Source organism: Chelmon rostratus, chromosome 21 (genome assembly GCF_017976325.1).
Source record: "Chelmon rostratus isolate fCheRos1 chromosome 21, fCheRos1.pri, whole genome shotgun sequence".
In the NCBI taxonomy this organism is placed as follows: Eukaryota; Metazoa; Chordata; class Actinopteri; order Chaetodontiformes; family Chaetodontidae; genus Chelmon; species Chelmon rostratus.
In genome coordinates this window covers 7,037,720-7,056,270 of record NC_055678.1, presented here as the reverse complement: position 1 = coordinate 7,056,270, position 18,551 = coordinate 7,037,720, and the positions used below count along the sequence as shown (strand labels likewise).

The 18,551-nt window shown below is 43.7% G+C and overlaps 1 protein-coding gene across 3 annotated transcripts in view; it reads left to right on the top strand.

Moving 5' to 3' along the window:
• nrxn1a (neurexin 1a) overlaps positions 1-12,177 on the top strand; it is a 53,665-nt gene extending 41,488 nt beyond the window's left edge. For all 3 annotated transcript variants that reach the window (XM_041962033.1, XM_041962032.1, XM_041962034.1), the window contains 7 exons: positions 377-496; positions 1,375-1,556; positions 3,154-3,325; positions 4,298-4,387; positions 5,480-5,790; positions 11,085-11,163; positions 11,876-12,177. In XM_041962033.1, the coding sequence (XP_041817967.1) occupies positions 377-496; positions 1,375-1,556; positions 3,154-3,325; positions 4,298-4,387; positions 5,480-5,790; positions 11,085-11,163; positions 11,876-12,177 (1,256 nt within the window). The remainder of the gene's footprint in view (positions 1-376; positions 497-1,374; positions 1,557-3,153; positions 3,326-4,297; positions 4,388-5,479; positions 5,791-11,084; positions 11,164-11,875) is intronic.
• Positions 12,178-18,551: the final 6,374 nt, after the last annotated feature.

Genomic DNA, 18,551 nt, shown 5'->3' with positions numbered 1-18,551 from the left:
ATCTAGCCTCACCACCTGCATGCTCTCCACATTTGGCTCTTTTCACCGAGCAAAACAAATTCCAGTTTAGTTTCAGGTCAGTTTACATGGATAATCTAGCATCTTCTGGTAGTGGCTAAAGAATGGGAGCCTATCCACAATATCGTAGCCTCACAACTTTTTTCTACTAATACTACTAATCACAACACCATTGCAGCACAACAGTCTACCCGGCCATTTCAAAATACAAAATGTGTCATGGAAATATGGTCTAAAAATAACCGCTGTACTGGCATACTGTTGTGAATACACTGGGCTCTAGACAAAATCAAAAAAACGTGTGTTTATCTTCTACTAACGTTTGCACCCTCCAACCCCGCCACGTCTCTCACTGCAGGTCCCAGCACTACATGTCAAGAAGACTCCTGCTCAAATCAGGGAGTTTGTTTGCAGCAGTGGGAGGGCTTCACCTGTGACTGCAGCATGACTTCGTATGCCGGGCCACTGTGCAATGATGGTGAGCCTTGCCATTCATTTCATCTCTCACACTGAGGTGTATCGCAGAACAGTTTTTCATTTAGCAGCTACAGTAAGAGTGTAGGACGAGCTTATTCTGTTTAAATCCAAAAAATACATCTAGTGTAGTAGCATGTGTGGCCCCTGAACATGCAGTAGATATCATTGTGGGTGTGCAGATCATTGAGCATCAGTTTTAAACATGCATTTATAGATGCTATGTGCACAATTTCCTCAGTGTCTCTAAACTGTAGAAAACACGCCCATCTAACATTAACCCTGGTGTAGAACTGCAGCTCTAAAACTGATGCACTTGGATGATTTGCTTTCAAACACTGAATCAAAGCATTTTCGTGTGCATTTTATCAGAGCCACCACGTGAGGGCACTGTCATCTGTTGATTCTGAAGAGGCACAAAAATACTACCTGCTCAATGATTATTCTAGCCCGATCTCTTTCTGTAACATGTAATAATGTCCTCTTTACATTTTCTAGCCGTTGACACTAAATTATCCTCAGCAGCCTTACAAGCAAGATACTTGATGATTACTTAGTCACCTTGCAGTGAGTCAAACTGTTGTGTGCTGTTATTGGTATGAGTCAGTTATTGCGGTCAGCCTCCTGCAGTAATGTTGAGAAGTGCTTTAGGAAATACTGATTTATTCATTTTTTTTTAGCGTGTAGGTGTAACAAGCAAAAGTGGAACGCCAGTCAACTGTGACATTTTAGAGTTTTATTATTATTTTCCAATATGGCCTTTTTGTCTAAAACATTTGGCAAAAAGAGGTGCCATCTGCAGCAGGGAGCCTCAGATAATAGATAGCACTGTTTATGGCATACAGACATGCTTGCAATTACATTTTTATCTGTGTGGGCCAGCTGGGACCACTTACATCTTTGGCCGTGATGGAGGTGTGGTGGTTTACACTTGGCCTCCTAATGAGCGTCCCAGCACCAGGGCAGACCGGCTTGCCCTTGGGTTCAGCACTCAACAGAAACACGCCATTCTGCTGCGGGTGGACAGCGCTTCTGGCCTGGGAGACTACCTTCAGCTGCAGATAGTAAGCACACACCCTGCATTCGAAGACTAGGCCAAAGATAATAGGGTTTTTCATGCCATGTTACATATTTTTCTTTCTTGCAGAATTAATCTCTTCAATGCATTTGCTAACCGACTTCATTTATTGAATTTATTTTATTTCACCACTGAGCTCATGAGATACATTGGATCTGTCCAATTTGCCACACTGCACGTGGCATCAGGCTGTAGACAAGTGCGTCCTACTGCTCCAGTCCAGCAGTTGGTAGTAATGCAAACATAAAAAAGTTTAGGTTTATGACATGTTGAATTCAGCATGAATATTATTAATCATGTGCAAATATTGTTCAATCAATGCAGAACCTGCACAGATGCTCGTCCCTCAAAAGTCTGTTCTCCTTGATGAGACTGATAAGAATAATGTTTCATGTCTGATATGAAACTAAATGAATATTAAATTGCAAAGTAAATTGCATGAAGCTTCAGATATATTCCTTCCTTAAAAAATGTTATGCGACAGAAAACAGTCAAAATAACAGATAAGATGTTAAGTCTCTTTTATGTATCGTAAGCCCAAATACTTCTTTGCTTCATTTATTTACTTTTGTCAGCTCCTGAACGTGCATTTATTTGTCATCGGATTACATTCGTAATATTGTAGAGCTCATCTTGAGTTGTTGTATATCATATTTTATGGGCACCTTATGTCTTGTAGTTATCTGTTATTGACCTTTTTCATCACATTATTCACATTATTGCTGTGGTTGTTAGCATACACTGTATATCATTCTAGCCCGTATGAATGGCAAATCAGGGAAATGCTGTGAAAGAGCTTAATGCTCAGTCAATAAACAGGTTGATGATGATCCTACTTATTTGTTCATGGTGGAATTTAAACAAACCCAACACAGCGTCTGAGCTCCATTTAGCCGTGTATTTGTGTTTGCGCCTCATTAATCAATCACTGGCCTGAAAGTCATCACACAAGTCGGCGTTTCACCACTCGCATAGCACAGGCGTGGGTATTTGGACAGATCCATTATCTTCTTTACCAGAGAGACCTGAAGAAGTTCATTTCACACCTTTGGACTCACAGTGGACAGTATTTTAAAAACATTCTTCTGTCTTGTCCAAATCTGTTTCCTAAATTACCCCAAAAAATGAACTCAACAAGTCTCTCAGACAGTTCAGTCCAGATTCAGGCGTATTACAGTCATAGTGGCTAATGTAGCCTCGAGCATGAGAAGCAGGCTGCAGAGGTCTGAAAAGCTCACATCTTTCTAACTCCACAACCCCAGATTTTTTTCTCGTTCAAACTGTCAACCTTGAGCCCCAACCGATGTGACATCACTTAAAGCAATTTGGCAGAATTTGTGCAGCTCCCTCCGGAGCCACAAACGGCTTTACACAGCTTGTTTTCATGCATGCAGCCCAAGACCCGTAAACAGACTTTGATGTGTAAAATCTGTGGCGTTCCCTTTTAACACAAGGAGTCGCATGGGAATGCAAATTATTGGGCATCAAGCGCAATAAACTAGGACCTTAAAAACATGACAGAAACACTATCCTTACCTGACAGTTACTTTCCTCTTGAAGCATTTATTTCTCCTCCCCCTCAGGACAAAGGCAACATTAGGGTAGTGTTTAATGTTGGCACTGATGACATCAACATCGAGGAGAGCTCCAAGTTTGTCAACGATGGGAAGTACCACATAATACGGTTCACCCGCAGCGGAGGCAATGCAACCCTCCAACTGGACGACCTGCCGGTTATAGAGCGTTATCCCTCAGGTAGGCCCTGCCCCGCCCACATAGGCCCCACCCACTGACCTACCACAGCACTGCCTGTCCTGGGACAGAGCTATCTACTAGTCCAAATCAACCCACCTCCTGATTGATGAATCACATCAGTGTTCCTATCAATGTTTATATTCAAACACTGAGGTTGAGAAATATAATTGCAGCTTTGTTTTATGTTATTGTGTTGGAAATGAAATATGTGTGATCTGATATGAAACATGACTTTTTAAACCATAAAATGAGATAGTTATTACAATAGCTTGTATACTAGCCAGCTATGTCATGTTAGGCCTGTTAAATAGTGTTAAAGGTAATTTATGAAAATATTCAATTCAGGTGTCAGTTGTTTTTCTCACCATAAAAGAAAATAATAACAGTTGGTGCATTTTTGGACAAACAATAATTTAAAATCATGTCTTATTTGGAGTTAAATGTTTAACTAGAGAGAAAAAATAAGAAAAAGAAAAAGTGTAAAAGTGTATTTTGTTGAACATAGTCTTTGTTTTTATATATTTGTTGGTTTTTATATTTAAAGTGGTAATCTTAGGTAGCAGTCTTTAACACAATGAGGTCCAGCCTTTAGACAGCTGATAGATAAAATGCTAAATGCTAGTTGTTGTGAGGTGTGTGTGAGGGTTCTTCCTGTATGTAACTCTAAACTCAGTCAGTCATACAGTCAGTATGTGGCAGCTGTAACATTATTTCCCTGTGCTCTTGCAGATGTTAACCCCTGAAATGTCTCTTTAAATTAAACCCAATGAACAGAGAGTAAGAGTCCGCTCACTGGAAACATAGTGAATTCAGCTCCTCTTCTCTTAGCACATCAAGCTTACCTTAATGCAGTGACATGCTAACAATGAGCAGACCATTACTTTCTTTTCATTGCTGTTCTTTTTGTATCCAGCTCCTGTACCACGTTTGGATGTGCGTAATTACTACTGTGTTTTCATCTCTAAATTAAAGGCAACATTGATAACGAGCGCCTGGCCATCGCCAGACAGCGAATCCCCTATCGGCTCGGTCGAGTAGTTGACGATTGGCTACTCGACAAAGGTAAAAACCCTGATTAAAATTCCTTAAAACTTTGAGCTTAAAAAATACAATTTGAAGACAGTTGAATTTACTTTATTGTGCACCATCAACTAACATCTAAAAATCTAAATCCATAACTAAGTATTTAAAAGTTGGGCAGCTGTAGTGTGTAATACTGTGTAAACTGTAGTGCCTGTGAACGTATCTTGTTAGTGTGTATCTGATAATATCAGGTTAAAGGGACGATGGAGAGATTTAAATGTGAATAAATCAGAAAATAGAAAAGAAGTACTGATAAAAGATGCTTTATTAAGACTGGTAAATAATTTTGTTTATTATCAAATTGTAAACAATAAAGCATTTACTAAAGATTTTATGTTGAAAAACGATTTTGTAATCAAATTAAAATACATGCAAAGTATTGTGACATGTAAGAATTATGTAAATTTGAAATGACTAATAGAGCAATGCTTGTTTTGAAAAAATGTAAAAGTTTTCCTCCTAAACTTCAGCAGAGCTCCTTAAATTAGCCTCTAGTCCCTTTAACAGTGAGCAGTGCTAGAGCTTATAACCTGTGCATGCTTCATAGGGCTGTTACAACAGTTCTCTAGATCTCTGTCTCTCTGTCTGCCTGTCTGTTGCTCCTTCAAATACAATGTCGTGCCGCACAGCCATCACCACAGCAACCATCTGTCAGCCCCGTCTTCTCAGGGCCCTCTGACTCCTCTCATCTGCTGCCTATTCCTCCTCCTTCTGTTCTTTGCCTCTTCATCCTCCTCCTCCTCCTCGACTTCTCAGTCTCTTCACCCCCCTCTCCCCTCCTCTTCCTCTCTGCTTTCCGTTCTCGCTCTTATCTCTCTCAGTCTCAGCCCTCTCCACGGTTCTCCACGGCTTCGATTTGCTCTGCCATGCTTAATCTGTCCCATCCTCTCACCATGGCTTGGGGGTGGTGAATTGTGTAACACTCAAACACTCTTGTGTGTGTATGTACGCACGTATGTGACCACCGGTATGTATGTGTGTGTGATTGTATTTGCGTGTGTCCGTCCGCCTTCCTTCCTGGCGTGCCTCTGCGGGTTTGGTGCGTGTTTGCGTGTGTGTGTGTCCATGTAGGTCGCCAGCTGACCATCTTCAACAGCCAGACGACGGTGCGTGTGGGTGGAGGTGAGCGAGGTGCAGGTATGTTCCAGGGTCAGCTGTCTGGCCTCTACTACAACGGCCTCCGCATCCTCAACATGGCGGCGGAGGGGCACCCGCACATCAGAGTGGAGGGCAGCGCGCGACTGGTGGGCGACATGCCGTCCTCCTCCATCACCCCGCAGTCCAGCGCCGCAGCTGGAGGCAACCGCTCTGACTCCGCCCCCTCCATTAGTGACATCACGACCACCACGGCCACCAACAGGAAACAGGGCGCCACGCCGCAGGTCAGAGCACAGTCAGCTTTGAGTTTTTATGGGAAACTCACTAAATCCCTGCTGCGTGTGGTCGGACAAAGATTTACTTGTACGTAATTCCTGAGATATCTTGTACATGTATGTCCTATCACCCCGCTGCCATCATCCTTTGGTGTGACAATGGGTAATTAAAAAGTGTTAATTTGCTTTGATACATTTCTTTTTGGAATCAGTAAGAGGATTAGCAAGCACGCAGCCAGCTAATCAAGGACCGGAGGGTAGCACGCTATGTCAGGAGGAGTGGGATTGTCTTAAACTCCACTCAAGGCAAGGCGAGTTCATTTATGTCGCGCGTTTCGTACACAAAGGCAGTTCAAACTGTTTCACACAAGACATTAAAACAGAGAAGACATTGAAACATAAATCAGGATTACGGAGAAAAATGTTTTAGCGGGATTTAAAAAAGATGAGTTGAAGGTAGTTCAAAGCACAGAGTGGATAATAATGAATGCAGAAGATTTGTTCAAAGGCAGAGGAGGACATAGAAGCTGTTTTTATTTATTTTTTTCAGGCATTTTAGCCTTGAAGTCCCCAGTCAGACTCGAACTGTGGCCGTTGAGATTACGTGATCATTGTCTTAGGATGCTGAGACATCAAAGTTTTAAACCTTGATTTAAAAGTCTAATATCAGTTTCTGCTCTTGGGAGGAGAGTAACGAGATAATGCTTCAGTCGCTGAAGATGTCTGACACCAGACATCTGACACAGCAAATATCACGTGAAAACATACTGCTATAAAATGAATTTAACCTTTCCTCTTTCTGATGAGTGATTAATACTATTTCCTCCGTCAGAACATGCAAAACATATGTCCTTAAGGAAAAGAAACGAAAAACATTTCATCAATTGAAAGCTTGCATGCCCGGGTAATTTTTCTGCTACAGCACATTCACATAAAGGGATTAGTGGCAAATTCTTGACTAAGTGGTCCCTACCCGCTAAATTATAGGGGGAGACATTTTTGTGTTAATGGAGGCCCTAATAGCTTTTCCATAATATGCGTCTTGTAAACTGATGCAAATGGGACTCTACAATAGAAACACATAAGTGTTATTGAGGCGTATTTATAGTGGATGCAACAGCAGAGTCGATGCTAATGTCAGAGGATACATTATCAGCAGGTTCACCACAGACTCTCTTGCTCTATTGTTCAGATCACTACTGAGAGATGTTGTCAGGCTCTTTGTGGGCGTCTGTGTGTGCTGCAGTTCTTCTGTGTTATAAAACTGTGCCTGCCTGCCGCACTGAGAAAGATCTTTTTTATTTTTTTTTCTCCTCCCAATGATACAAGTTGCCATGGAGATAGTGAGCCCCACTACCCGCTGCTTGCTTGCTCTCTCCCATCCAGACTCCCATAGAGAATAGTTCCTCTGTGTATAAACCGCCAGCTGTTTCAGACATAAATAATAGAACGCAGAGAGCTGTGAGCTAAGCCTCAGGCATCAATAATGGATATGAGAGCTGGATGGATAGCGCTGCGGAGTGACAGCGTTGTCACAGGGGCTTGTTTTCACACTCTCAGTCCCTCCCTGTTTATGTGTTTTAAACCAATTATTCCTGCTCTTATGATATGCTGATGTCAGTGCTAAATCTGGGCTGCAGCACTGGAGTCAATATCAGTGTATGAGAACTAGGTCAGACCCACTATATGCTCAACATGCTGCGGTGCGTGCGTGTGTGTTTGCCGGTTTGTGCAAGTCAAATCACTCCTGCTGGCCCCCAAACTGTGTGTGTTTGTCTTGTTTAAGAAGAATCTACAGCTTCTCCATTGAGGCTGCCCAGTGTTGCCTGGCAACCAGCCTGGCCTCAACCAGCGCATACAATGTAGAGATGAACACCGAATGCACTCACACACACACACAAACACTCAGGTGGATTGAGAACAATAGGCCTGAGTTGCAGCACATTGCATCAGAGGAGGGGCAGCGAGAGACGTCTTCCAAAGGTTCTTCGGCTCCGAGCAATTTATCGATTTCACACACACGCCCGAGTTTGTGTGCGTGTTGAAGTGGATCTGCCTAAGTCGCCCCACGGGTTTACTCCTACCGTCTGCACTCTGTGTAGTAAGAATGTGTTATGTCTCCTCCTGAAGTCCACAGTTTATTGAATTGGGTTTTTTGTTTTTTTGTTGTTTTTTTTTTGCATGTTGAAAAGTGGAAGGGATTAATAATGCATGACAGCCGAGCACCAGTGAGGAGAAGAGAGGGAGAGAGTGTGTGAGAGTGTGTGTGTTTATGCTAGAGGCTGCTCTGAGTCACAGAGCTTGAGTTTGGTTTTGATGTTTGGTGTCTGTCTGTCTGTGTGTGTGTGTGTGTGTGTGTGTGTGTATGTGTGTGTGTGTGTGTTCAGGTGTACCTGTGTTTGATGGGAAGACTGATAGAAGGAACCTGAGGCTCAGAGCGGCGCCCGATTGGCTCTCAGGAATCAGCTGACCCAGACACTTCCACAAGCCCTCTGAACATCTCTCTCATTCCCTCCCATCCTCCCTCCCTGTCTGCTTTTTCCTTGCTATCTTCTTCGTTCTCTCCACATCTTTCACATCTTTTTCTCCCTCTTTGCCATTCCTCCGCTTGCCATCCATCTTCTGGAGATACTTTCTCCCTCCCCTCCTTGCTCACTTTTCTCTTTTCCTTTCTTCTCACTCTCCTTTGCTCTCTCTCCCTCCATATCTTTCCATATTTACCCGTCACTCTCCCCCTCCTCTCCTCCCTCCCTCCCTCCCTCCCTCTCTGTGGTTGAGCTCCAGTGATAGGCTGTTAATGCAGGCGGTGTATGAGTCTATCTCACCATCTGCAGTAGTGGAGCTAGCTTCTCTCCTCTCTCGTCAGGATCTATTCATCAGCCTGCCAACTTCAGCCTGATTTGGTGTGCGCTCGTGTGCTTGTGTAGATGTGTCTAAATAGAAACAGAGCAATGGAGCATGTTTGGCTGTTATAGAGCTTGTGTATGTACATGTGTGGCTGATTTCCAGTTGTGAAAGTAGCAGACAAGCTGTTGAATCTTCTGCAAGAGTGTGTGAGGACAGAGTGCAGCTACTATGTGTGAACTAGGCAGTCAGGGAGGCATGGACGGTCGTTGGCACTGTTCGGCTGCTCAGGTAGAGATTTTGCTCTTTCAGCATGCAGATGTTCTTCTCTTCATGCTCTCTCACCTCCTTTCTCTTCCCTCCTTTATCTCTTTTTACCAACTGTTATCCTTGTGCATCTGTGTTCATTATGTCAGCATGCTCTATTGATAGACCATGAAAAGATGGGGACAAAGAGGGAGGGACAGAAGGAGGGTGGTTAGAGGGGCGGAGGTTTTTTTTGGGTGCACATCCTTTCAGTACATATTCCTTACACTTCTGTGGCTCATTGATGTGATTTAAGTTGTGTTTGGCATGCCTCTAGTTTTCCTGGTGTTCACTGTGTCCCATGTGATAGGTGGATCAATAGCCCCATTGACACCTTCCCAGTTGAATGAGGTGGTCAGCTGACAGGGAGATGTCACAGATCAGAGGAGGGGCCTTGGTAAATTTACTCGTCTGCTTCTGTTTTGGCTGAAATCAAGATTTAAAACAGGTTCCCGTGGAGGGAACGTAGGTGTCTTCGGATCAATAATCAAGCACGGTGGCTCGGCATTGATCGGTGACAGTCAGGGTGATGTGTTTCCCACTGGCTGATTGGTTCTTGTGCTATTTGGATCCTGGCAAAGGCACCGTGGTTTATTGACTGGCTGGATTCCAGAGGCTAAGCTCACCCTAGCAGCATTTGACAGCCCAGTGGGCAGAAATGATTGGAAAGGCAGTGGAGGAAAGAGACAGAGTCAAGCATCAATAACCTAATGCATGTTTCAGGCCAAACCAAACCACAGTAGACTTGTCAGGACCAAGACCACACCGTACAAGGCCAGTGTGGGCTCTTTCAGATGAATAAACTAAGTGGTTGCTTTTCTGACCTTATGTAATATACGTCCGTACAAAGACAAGGAGGCAAGAAAATAGAGAATCCAAGGACACGGAAAAGGCTTAATGAATTTCTTTGAAATTCTGCCTGTAGGTTTCAGCTAAGTCATCATCGACCACTTAGTGCTTTGATTTGGTTCAGAATCTGTTCTGGTCTGGTTGTAATCTGCCTCTAGAGCTCTTCTCTTTTATAGCTCTGCTGCTCTCTCCTTTCTTCTGTGGGTTACTAACATCTACTGCAATGCATCACAATCCAATTTTAATTTAGCGCTGGCACTGAGCGCCCAGTGTGGTTAAAACACACACACACACACACACACACACATTCATATCTCCCATGCCGAAGCGCTAAGGCGGGCGATGTTTAACAGTAGTTCATGAATATGCGGAGCACATTAGCACAGTGTTAAGTAAAGACCGCAGCACTTTGAAGTCCTCCTCCTCCTATCCCGTCTTCTATTCTCTCTCTTTCTTCCAATTTGCCTTCTCCTCAAATTCCCTTTATCCAACCGTCGTTCGCTCCTTTCCCCCCTTCTCCTCACACTCTGGCTGGAATGGCAAATCAATGCTCAGGTCCCCATTGAGGGTGCACACTCCTTTCCTTTTTTTATTTCCCCATCATTTTTAACAGCCTGAACTTAGAGTTGCCATGGCAACAAGAGGAGCAGGGATGGAGTGGAAAGAGGGCTCCTTTTCCATTGAGAGGGAGCGAGTCACGGAGAAAGAGCATTTGTTTGAGATATTAGTTGGCTGATGTAGGTTAGAGGTTGAATGCAAGTGGGTTATTGACTGGTGCTTATGGCGAGGTGTTAAATGCAGGAGATTTAAATGAACCATCAACTGTTTTGCTGGGATATTTAATGAAAACTGGGAGGGGGGGCGGTGGTTTTGTTCCTCGCTTTAGCTTCACGCCGCACTCACCAACGCAAACGAGCGCCAGCCGATATCAGATGGAGAGAACAGAACAGAGGAGGTGTGGAAAATAGAGAGGCCAGAGGAGAAAATAAGAGGGGGAGGGTCAAGAGAGTAGGAGATGATAACTGGCTGTCCCCTTGTGGTTTTAAGCAGGATTCAGTGTTTCTCTCCTCCCTCCTCCTTTCTTCTTCTCTCCTCGGTAATCCAGTTTTGGCCACCTGCCACCGCTGGGGGCCGTAACAGGCGAGCGTTCCAGGCAGACTGGAGGACGGGTGGGCGACGGATTGGTGCTGTGTGCTCACACATGTAGAAAATAAACATGACGGGTGTTTTCTTGGACACGATGTGGATAGTGAGTTTGTGCCTATATATGTGTGATCGTGTTGCTCTGGGTCCTCTCTCCATAGTCGGCAGACGACCTGCTGGTAGCGTCGGCTGAGTGTCCCAGCGATGATGAAGACATTGACCCCTGTGACCCCAGTTCAGGTGAGATACCCCCTATAAATACACACATCACGCTGCCTTGTTGATCTTTTTTTAACGCGTCCTCCACACTCGGCGTCGCTCGCTTTTTTCCTTTGTCCGAGCTTTGTGGCTCGCTACACTGAATTTTTCATTCCACTTTCTGCCTCCAGGCATTACCTAACACTCTCCATCCACTCTCCAATCTCCGTCTCCATCCCTTACTTTGCTTTCGCCCCCTCCCCTCACCTTCCCTTCCCTTGCTATTTATCCTCCCTTTTAACGTTTCTTTCCTTTCTTTTTCTTCTCTCCTCACCCTCACCTCATCTCCATCCATCCCAGAGAATTCACATGCAAATTATTTAGTATCTTTTCATATGGTGTCATATATCACCATCCTGCAGCCTTCGCTGCCTGTGTATGTCATAAAGTGCCAAATGTATGTAATAAAAATTGATAGAATGTGCACCTGTGCACTGGCCCTCCTCTCAACACGGTGTAATGTAATCTGTTTACACATTATGTGATAATATGGAAACAGCTTTGGCTCTGAGCTGCAGCCTTCCCTTGCCAGCTTGTAGAATTATGCAGAATGCATGTCAAATAATTCATCGTGATGATGCATCGTATCTTCTTGCTCCAGCTCTCCACCCATCGCCTTGACATGCAATACAAATTAATAATGTATGCAGTAAACTGTAATATAACATCCCATGCCTCCCCTCTCCCCTTTCAGCCCGTCCTCCCCTGCCAGAGGTGAAGGTGTTCCCTGGTCCGTCTGAGGTGGTGCGGGAGAGCAGCAGCACCACGGGCATGGTTGTGGGCATCGTGGCGGCCGCAGCCCTCTGCATCCTCATCCTCCTCTACGCCATGTACAAGTACCGCAACCGCGACGAGGGCTCCTACCACGTGGACGAGAGCCGCAACTACATCAGCAACTCGGCCACACAGCCCAACGGCAGCACCAAGGACAAGCCGCTGGGCATCGCCAAGATCTCCAAGAACAAGAAGAACAAAGACAAGGAGTACTACGTCTGAGGCGGAAGACGTTCGACACACAGACATATACGCATACACCTTTATATATAACGGTATATGTACATAAATAGATAAATATCTTAAAAAAAAATAAATACACACATACACACTGACATAGACATGCTGATGTTAATGTTTACTCTCCAATAATCACACCTGCACACATGCTGGCAAGCACAAACATAAAGTCATTCAAGCACACACACACACACACACACACACATACATTTAAGCACAAACACACATACACACATACAGACTGGCCCAAGGGCATGGACCCTAATTGTACAGTATTTACCAATGAGCAGAGCCTCTGAGAGAGGCTTGTTTTATGAACATAAACACCATTCCAAATGATTTAAAGACACACCAGTTCAACTCCCAGTTAAGACCCATTTCGGGGCCAGCAAGATAAAAAAAAAAAAGACCAGTCACTCCCCTGCCACAGTAGGACCTCTCCTGTTTGACTCAGAGAGGTCAAGGAAGACTTTAAGTGAAGTACATGGCAGACTGTGTTGAACAAGAGGGCAGAGCACCAGAACAAAGATGATGTAAAAGCACCAAGAAAAGCACTAAGTGTCTCTTCCAAGCTTCTTGGCCTTCCTCCCTGTTAGCAGACGGGACTTGACGAAGCACTGAGGACGCCGAAGAAACATGCACAGCGACGGTCCGAGTCTAACCCCGAGCAGCAGGACAGAAACTCCGGGTGTAGCCATAGAGACGGTGAATTACGAGTGAATAGGCAGAGGCAGGGCTGGTGCCGTTAATATAATGGATGAGCTTTGGTTGTTGCGCTGCAGAGCTGATGTTTTACGGCACCTTGCAAATCACAAAGGTGGGATCAGCGGAAAACTGAGAGATATTTTCCTGGACAGGATACTTGAGACTTTAGATGCTACCTACAGACACCAGTCATGCATGACTGCAGTGTCACATACACACACATACACACACACACACACACATGCAGCACACATGCACACACACTGAAATATTAACAATCTATACATGCAGACATACACATACCTGCAATTGCTAAAGACCCACCATATCTTCATAAGACAGAAGACTATACAAGAAGACAATGGTGAAAATGACAAAGACCATTATGATAATTGTTATGGCAATGATAATGATGAATATGAAGAACATTTGGGCAGTATAGACTCTTTGGGGAAGGGGGGGGGGTCTTATTGCACGTGAATTATCTTACTCCGTGTGATTTATACCGCGTTGAAACTCCAGAGGTTACACCGTGACGCACCACCATCATAAACTTACCACCTTGGCTTGAAGTATTCCTAAATACGCACTTAAAATGGTTTTCAGTCTGTGGGATTCAACAGTGATTTAATCTCTGAGTCGACTCTCGGTTCAAATCCTCATTCCGACAAAGTGTGACCATCTCGAGTGTGCTGCATGCCTGAGTCTCCGAGCTATGCTGTGAAGTGGTGGCGTGTCCCACGCAGTCCAGAGGTGGTAGGTTTGTTTGTTTGTGGGGGAAGGAGGAGGAGGAGGGGGGTGTTGCGGGTTGCAATGTAACTCCAGTGCAACGCCTGGATGTGTGCGCCCACCACAGGCCACGTCCTGTTTTCTAGCCTGATGTCTTATAGGCCACACCCACTATACCTGCTCTAACCAACCACCTTTTATAGCAAAAACCAGCCGAGGAAAAGAATCAAAAACAGAACAAAGTAAATGTTACCATGTGTTGCTAATAGATAGAAAAGTCCAGTTCATGATGCCATTGGCTATATGACAACTTGAGTTGCTTTGATTTCATTGGCTCTCCCTTTTCTCTCTTTCTCTTTGCGTCCTTTTGTCTTCATGCTATTGGTTGACTGATTTATCAATACTCACGGCGTGACCAACACAGCACAGACAGATTGGTTTCCGATGGGCTACAACAGAATTATCGGTTCATGGACTTTTGCGGTGTCTGAGCCCTCTACAGCTGAAGAATTGTAGCGCCATGATATATCAACACGAGCAGTGCCGTGACATGAACAAGCCCCTCTCGTTCTTCCAAGCAATGTAACCAACCAGTCAGATGCATGCAAAATGACCAGGGCAAGAAAGGACATGAAAAGGACTGTGTGTGAGATTTCAAAGTATAATGTCAAAATTAACTTATCATATTCCCTTATTCTCGCCATCCTTAACTGGCCTTTCTGACCTCCTTTTCCTCCCTTCTCTTGTTTACCCCTTGTTTAGTATGTTTCCCTATCTGCCCTCCGTGTCTGTCCCTTTCTTTTCCCTCTATCTCTGTTGTGTTGCCATCTGAAACAAAGGAGGTGTCTCAACCAATGGGATTCTACATCTAGGTGTTCATTAACCATGTTTATTTTCTATATGTACAATTTTTCTACAGTATTTACTTTTATTTTTATTGTTACGGTTCTTTGATGAACATAAAGTGGAAATTTATTATGAAAAATAGTTTTGAAGATTAACGAGTAAATAAAATATTACCCAAGTGAGCCCGGAGTGTATTTGTGTGTTGGTTTTTGCTCCCATCTGCCTGCAGACAACAACGCTGTTGCTTGCTTTCCAATACCCCCACTCCCATACTGTTTAGTATGCCAGCCTCAAATCGCCCAAATCCATGAGAGCAGATCAATGTCTAATTAGGACAAGCTAAAAGCAATGCATGCTGTGTTAGGAAGGAGATCTGACAGGAGTAGTTCAACACTCTGAGAAATATGCTTCACTTTCTGGTGAAGAGTTAAATGACATCTAATGTCTCGCTAGATATACTTCTGCAGCCAGTGGCTGGTTAGCTTAGCTTAGCATAAAGACTGGAAATGGAGAAACAGCTAGCCTGGCTTTGTCTGCTAAAAAAATCCCCCCTCCGGGCAGCACCTCTGAGGCTCACTAATTAACATACTATATCACATTTGTTTCATCTGTGCAGAAACGGAAGTTTGACAGTTTGCTGTTTTACTTGGGGTTGTATACCTGATTGTTCTTTGCCTGGGAGCCTCGCTGGTTGCCTGGCAACTGCTCAGGGCTGAAAAACAGTGCAGATCATAACCCCTTGTAAAATGAAAAATTGTCATTTGTGTGCTTATTTTTATTTCTAAAACAAAGAAATAATTCCTAATAATTAAAATCAATACTAAATAGTGAACTTCAGAGTTGTTGGTATATATATATTTTTGGACTAGAGCTAGGCCTAGTTGATTAATTGCAGATCAATAGAAAAATAGAAAAAGATTGATGATTGATTGTTTAAGTAAGAAAAAGCCTTCTACACTGCTCAGTCCTCTCTGCCCTGCTGTTATAACCAACATGTCTGAACTAACCACAACTCTTCCACTAGCCCGAGGACTGCCTCTTTCGTCAAGCTGTGACAGCCTGCAAAGCTCTGGGGTTTATGGGAAATGGGGTTTGTTAAAGGTATGCTATGCAGGAACTGTCGTTTCCTCTTTGTAAACACAACTTTCAAACCTTTCCCCTCCTGCACGGCTCGCACACACCATAGAGCCAGTAGTAGAGCCATGGTGAAGCTCAGTGACAGCGGGTCCGGCTGTCGCCATCTTGGCAGTGCCTGACTCCACCAAACTCCAGACTATTCAAAAATGAGCTGAGAGGTAGAGCATGGGTGGAGCTGAGGCGGGCCAGATGAAGCCTGGTTGCAGAAATCAAGCAGCAAGCTGCCACTCAAAGCGGCCGGGGCCATAATTATGCAGAACTTTAAGCCTTAATATGATTTAAACGAGTGAGTTACATAAAAATTCGCCCCATGCAGTTAGGGGTAATAAGCTAGAGAGACCAAACCTGCTTTTTTGTACCAAACAATAAAAATGTTCATTTCAGCTGTAAAGTTTGGAATTTCAATATGGGGGTCTATGGGGATTGACTCACTTTTGGAACCAACCTCAAATGGCCATTTGAGGAACTGCAGTTTTTGGCACTTCCACCTTGGCTTAATTTTTCAGACCCAGAGGTTGTCGCTTTGCACGTACACTGCAAGCTACCATTGTAGCAAAATAACTACGATAACCACTGGCACCTACCTGTCCAACAGAAAACAGGCCAACACCGCCTCCCTTTGGACTTTGTAATGGGTGTATTTCAATATATGTTGACATTTTATCGAACAATTTATAGTTTAACTAAAAAAAATAAATCAATAGATTTGAAAGAAATAATCATTAGTAGCAGCCCTACTTCCACAAACATATGTGGACGCTTTAATAAAATTTAAGGTGCAAATAAAAATATAGATGCAAAGTTACGAAGATAAATCCCAATGAAAGAGATAAATAGCAAAGAAGTAATAATAACTCAGTTCTGGGAGTGTAATGAGACATTTTGAGAGCATTTTTTGCATGCAAAAAAGTCATATTTTGCAGATGAATTATTATAAATTCTTAGAAAAAACTCATTTAACTTGAGAAATTAAAACCTGTTCCATGTTTGCTATTATGCATGGAATTGTACAATAAAGGACAAATTAAAACTAGAGTTTGTAACATAAATATAATTCCAGATTTCTGTGCTTTCTTGGGTTCCATTATAGTTTCAGTTAGCTGTTTAATCTGTGTAATTAGGATGGACATTCATCTTCCCATCTAACTCTGAGTGCATTTCCCGAGATGGTCCTTTAGCTATCTGCTCCTAACAAGCTGCACGTTTCAGATTCCCCCACATTCATCATATTCCCTTTCACCTCTTGCTTCATCAAAGTAAGGGAAGCAGCACCTTTTCTTCCAAGTCCTGTTCTGTCTAACTGGGACAGTAAACACACATACACACCCCCTCGCACACACCGAACAGGGCTTTGAAGTATGACTCAGTGCAGTGAACAGTATAACTCTCTGCAGAGTTGCCGTTTGCCGGATGAAAGATCCCTGAGACTGCAGAGTGGAGCTTGCGTCCTCAGGTGAGAGGAGCTACAAGGACCCGCTGTTTCAACAAACACCTCCCAAATCTAACTGTCTTGTTCTCTCGCTGTTCCTCTTTCTTTCACTTTTGCTTTTTTTTTTTTTTTTTTTGTCTTTCGCTGAAGAGTCTGAACAAAAGGCTTGTGTTAGGCTGCAGCCATCTGCCGCTGTGCTGTCCTTGACCACAGCCAGTGAGCGCAGAGATAAAGCCACAGCCCTGCTGTATTTATGAGTAAGAAACAACTCCAGTACTCACCAGTGGCTAAATAGTTACCTCGTGTTATAACATACACCTCCAACATGTACATTTAGAGAGAGCAAGCTCACACCAGCAGCCCTGTAATGCTGTAATCTTCATAAGACACCAGAAAATAAAACCTGGATGGATGAAAACTGGAGAGAGATTTACTATTCTTAGATCCTTATTACTAGTGGAATGAAAAATGTGAAGCTTGGCCTGGGGGCGACACCAGATGAAAGGCCATGTTACCTAAATCAAAGGAGTTCATCATGTAGTGGTCATTTCACCACCTCTCATGCATTGTGAGACTTGGCTGGACTTTGAGCTCAATTCTAACGTTAGCATGGCAGCACTATCACACATTAATCTGCACGTTAACACCTGCGGCCTCGTAACATGCTGGCGTGCAACTCTGAACATTTTCTCATGCTAAATTATGTTAAGTATACTGTTTGTTGATACATGCGTGCAGTTAGCACGAATTTAGCATGTTAACATGCTAGCGTGCTTTAAAGGGGTAGTGTGCCGACTTAATATATCAAATGCACAATAGGAGGGCCATGGACTTGACCACCTAAATGGAATGGATCCATCATTAATTATATTAATGTGTCCACTGTGGAAACAGTCTATTGACTTTTTCATTGTATGCTTTGATTAGCGTGTTGAGCACAGAAGAAAGCATTTCGTTGCATTCTGCAGAGTTAAAAAACAGTCAGTATGTTCATCCACACCTCCCCTGCACAGGTGCAGAACAATCAGCAAAATTTAATCTGCAAATTCATATCAGGCATCAGGCAAAGACACACACAAACACACACACACACACGCAAAAAGAGAAAGAGAGATGCCATGGATCATCCTCTTCCCCAGCCCTTCATCCTTCATTTCCACTCCTTTGTGCACCTGCATTTGTCAGACTGTCTACTCTTCCCCTCTGTCTCTTTCCTGGCTTGTGTATAAGCAAAACTGTGGGAGCGAGAGAGAAAGAGTGAGACAGACAGAGAGAGAGAGAGTGTGTGTGTGTGTGTGTGTGTGCTCGCAGGTGTGTGTGTGTATGCGGTCATGTCAGGATCTCAAGGCTGCGTTTTTCTTCTTGCCTGGAAAAAATCATAAAGAGCTGTTCCTCTACATGAAGTTCCCACAGTACAACACACACACACACAAACAGTGTATCAATACCAGGGACAATAATACATGTGAAGAGGAGAAGCTGAAGATGCAGAAAGGGAAAAAATGACCAA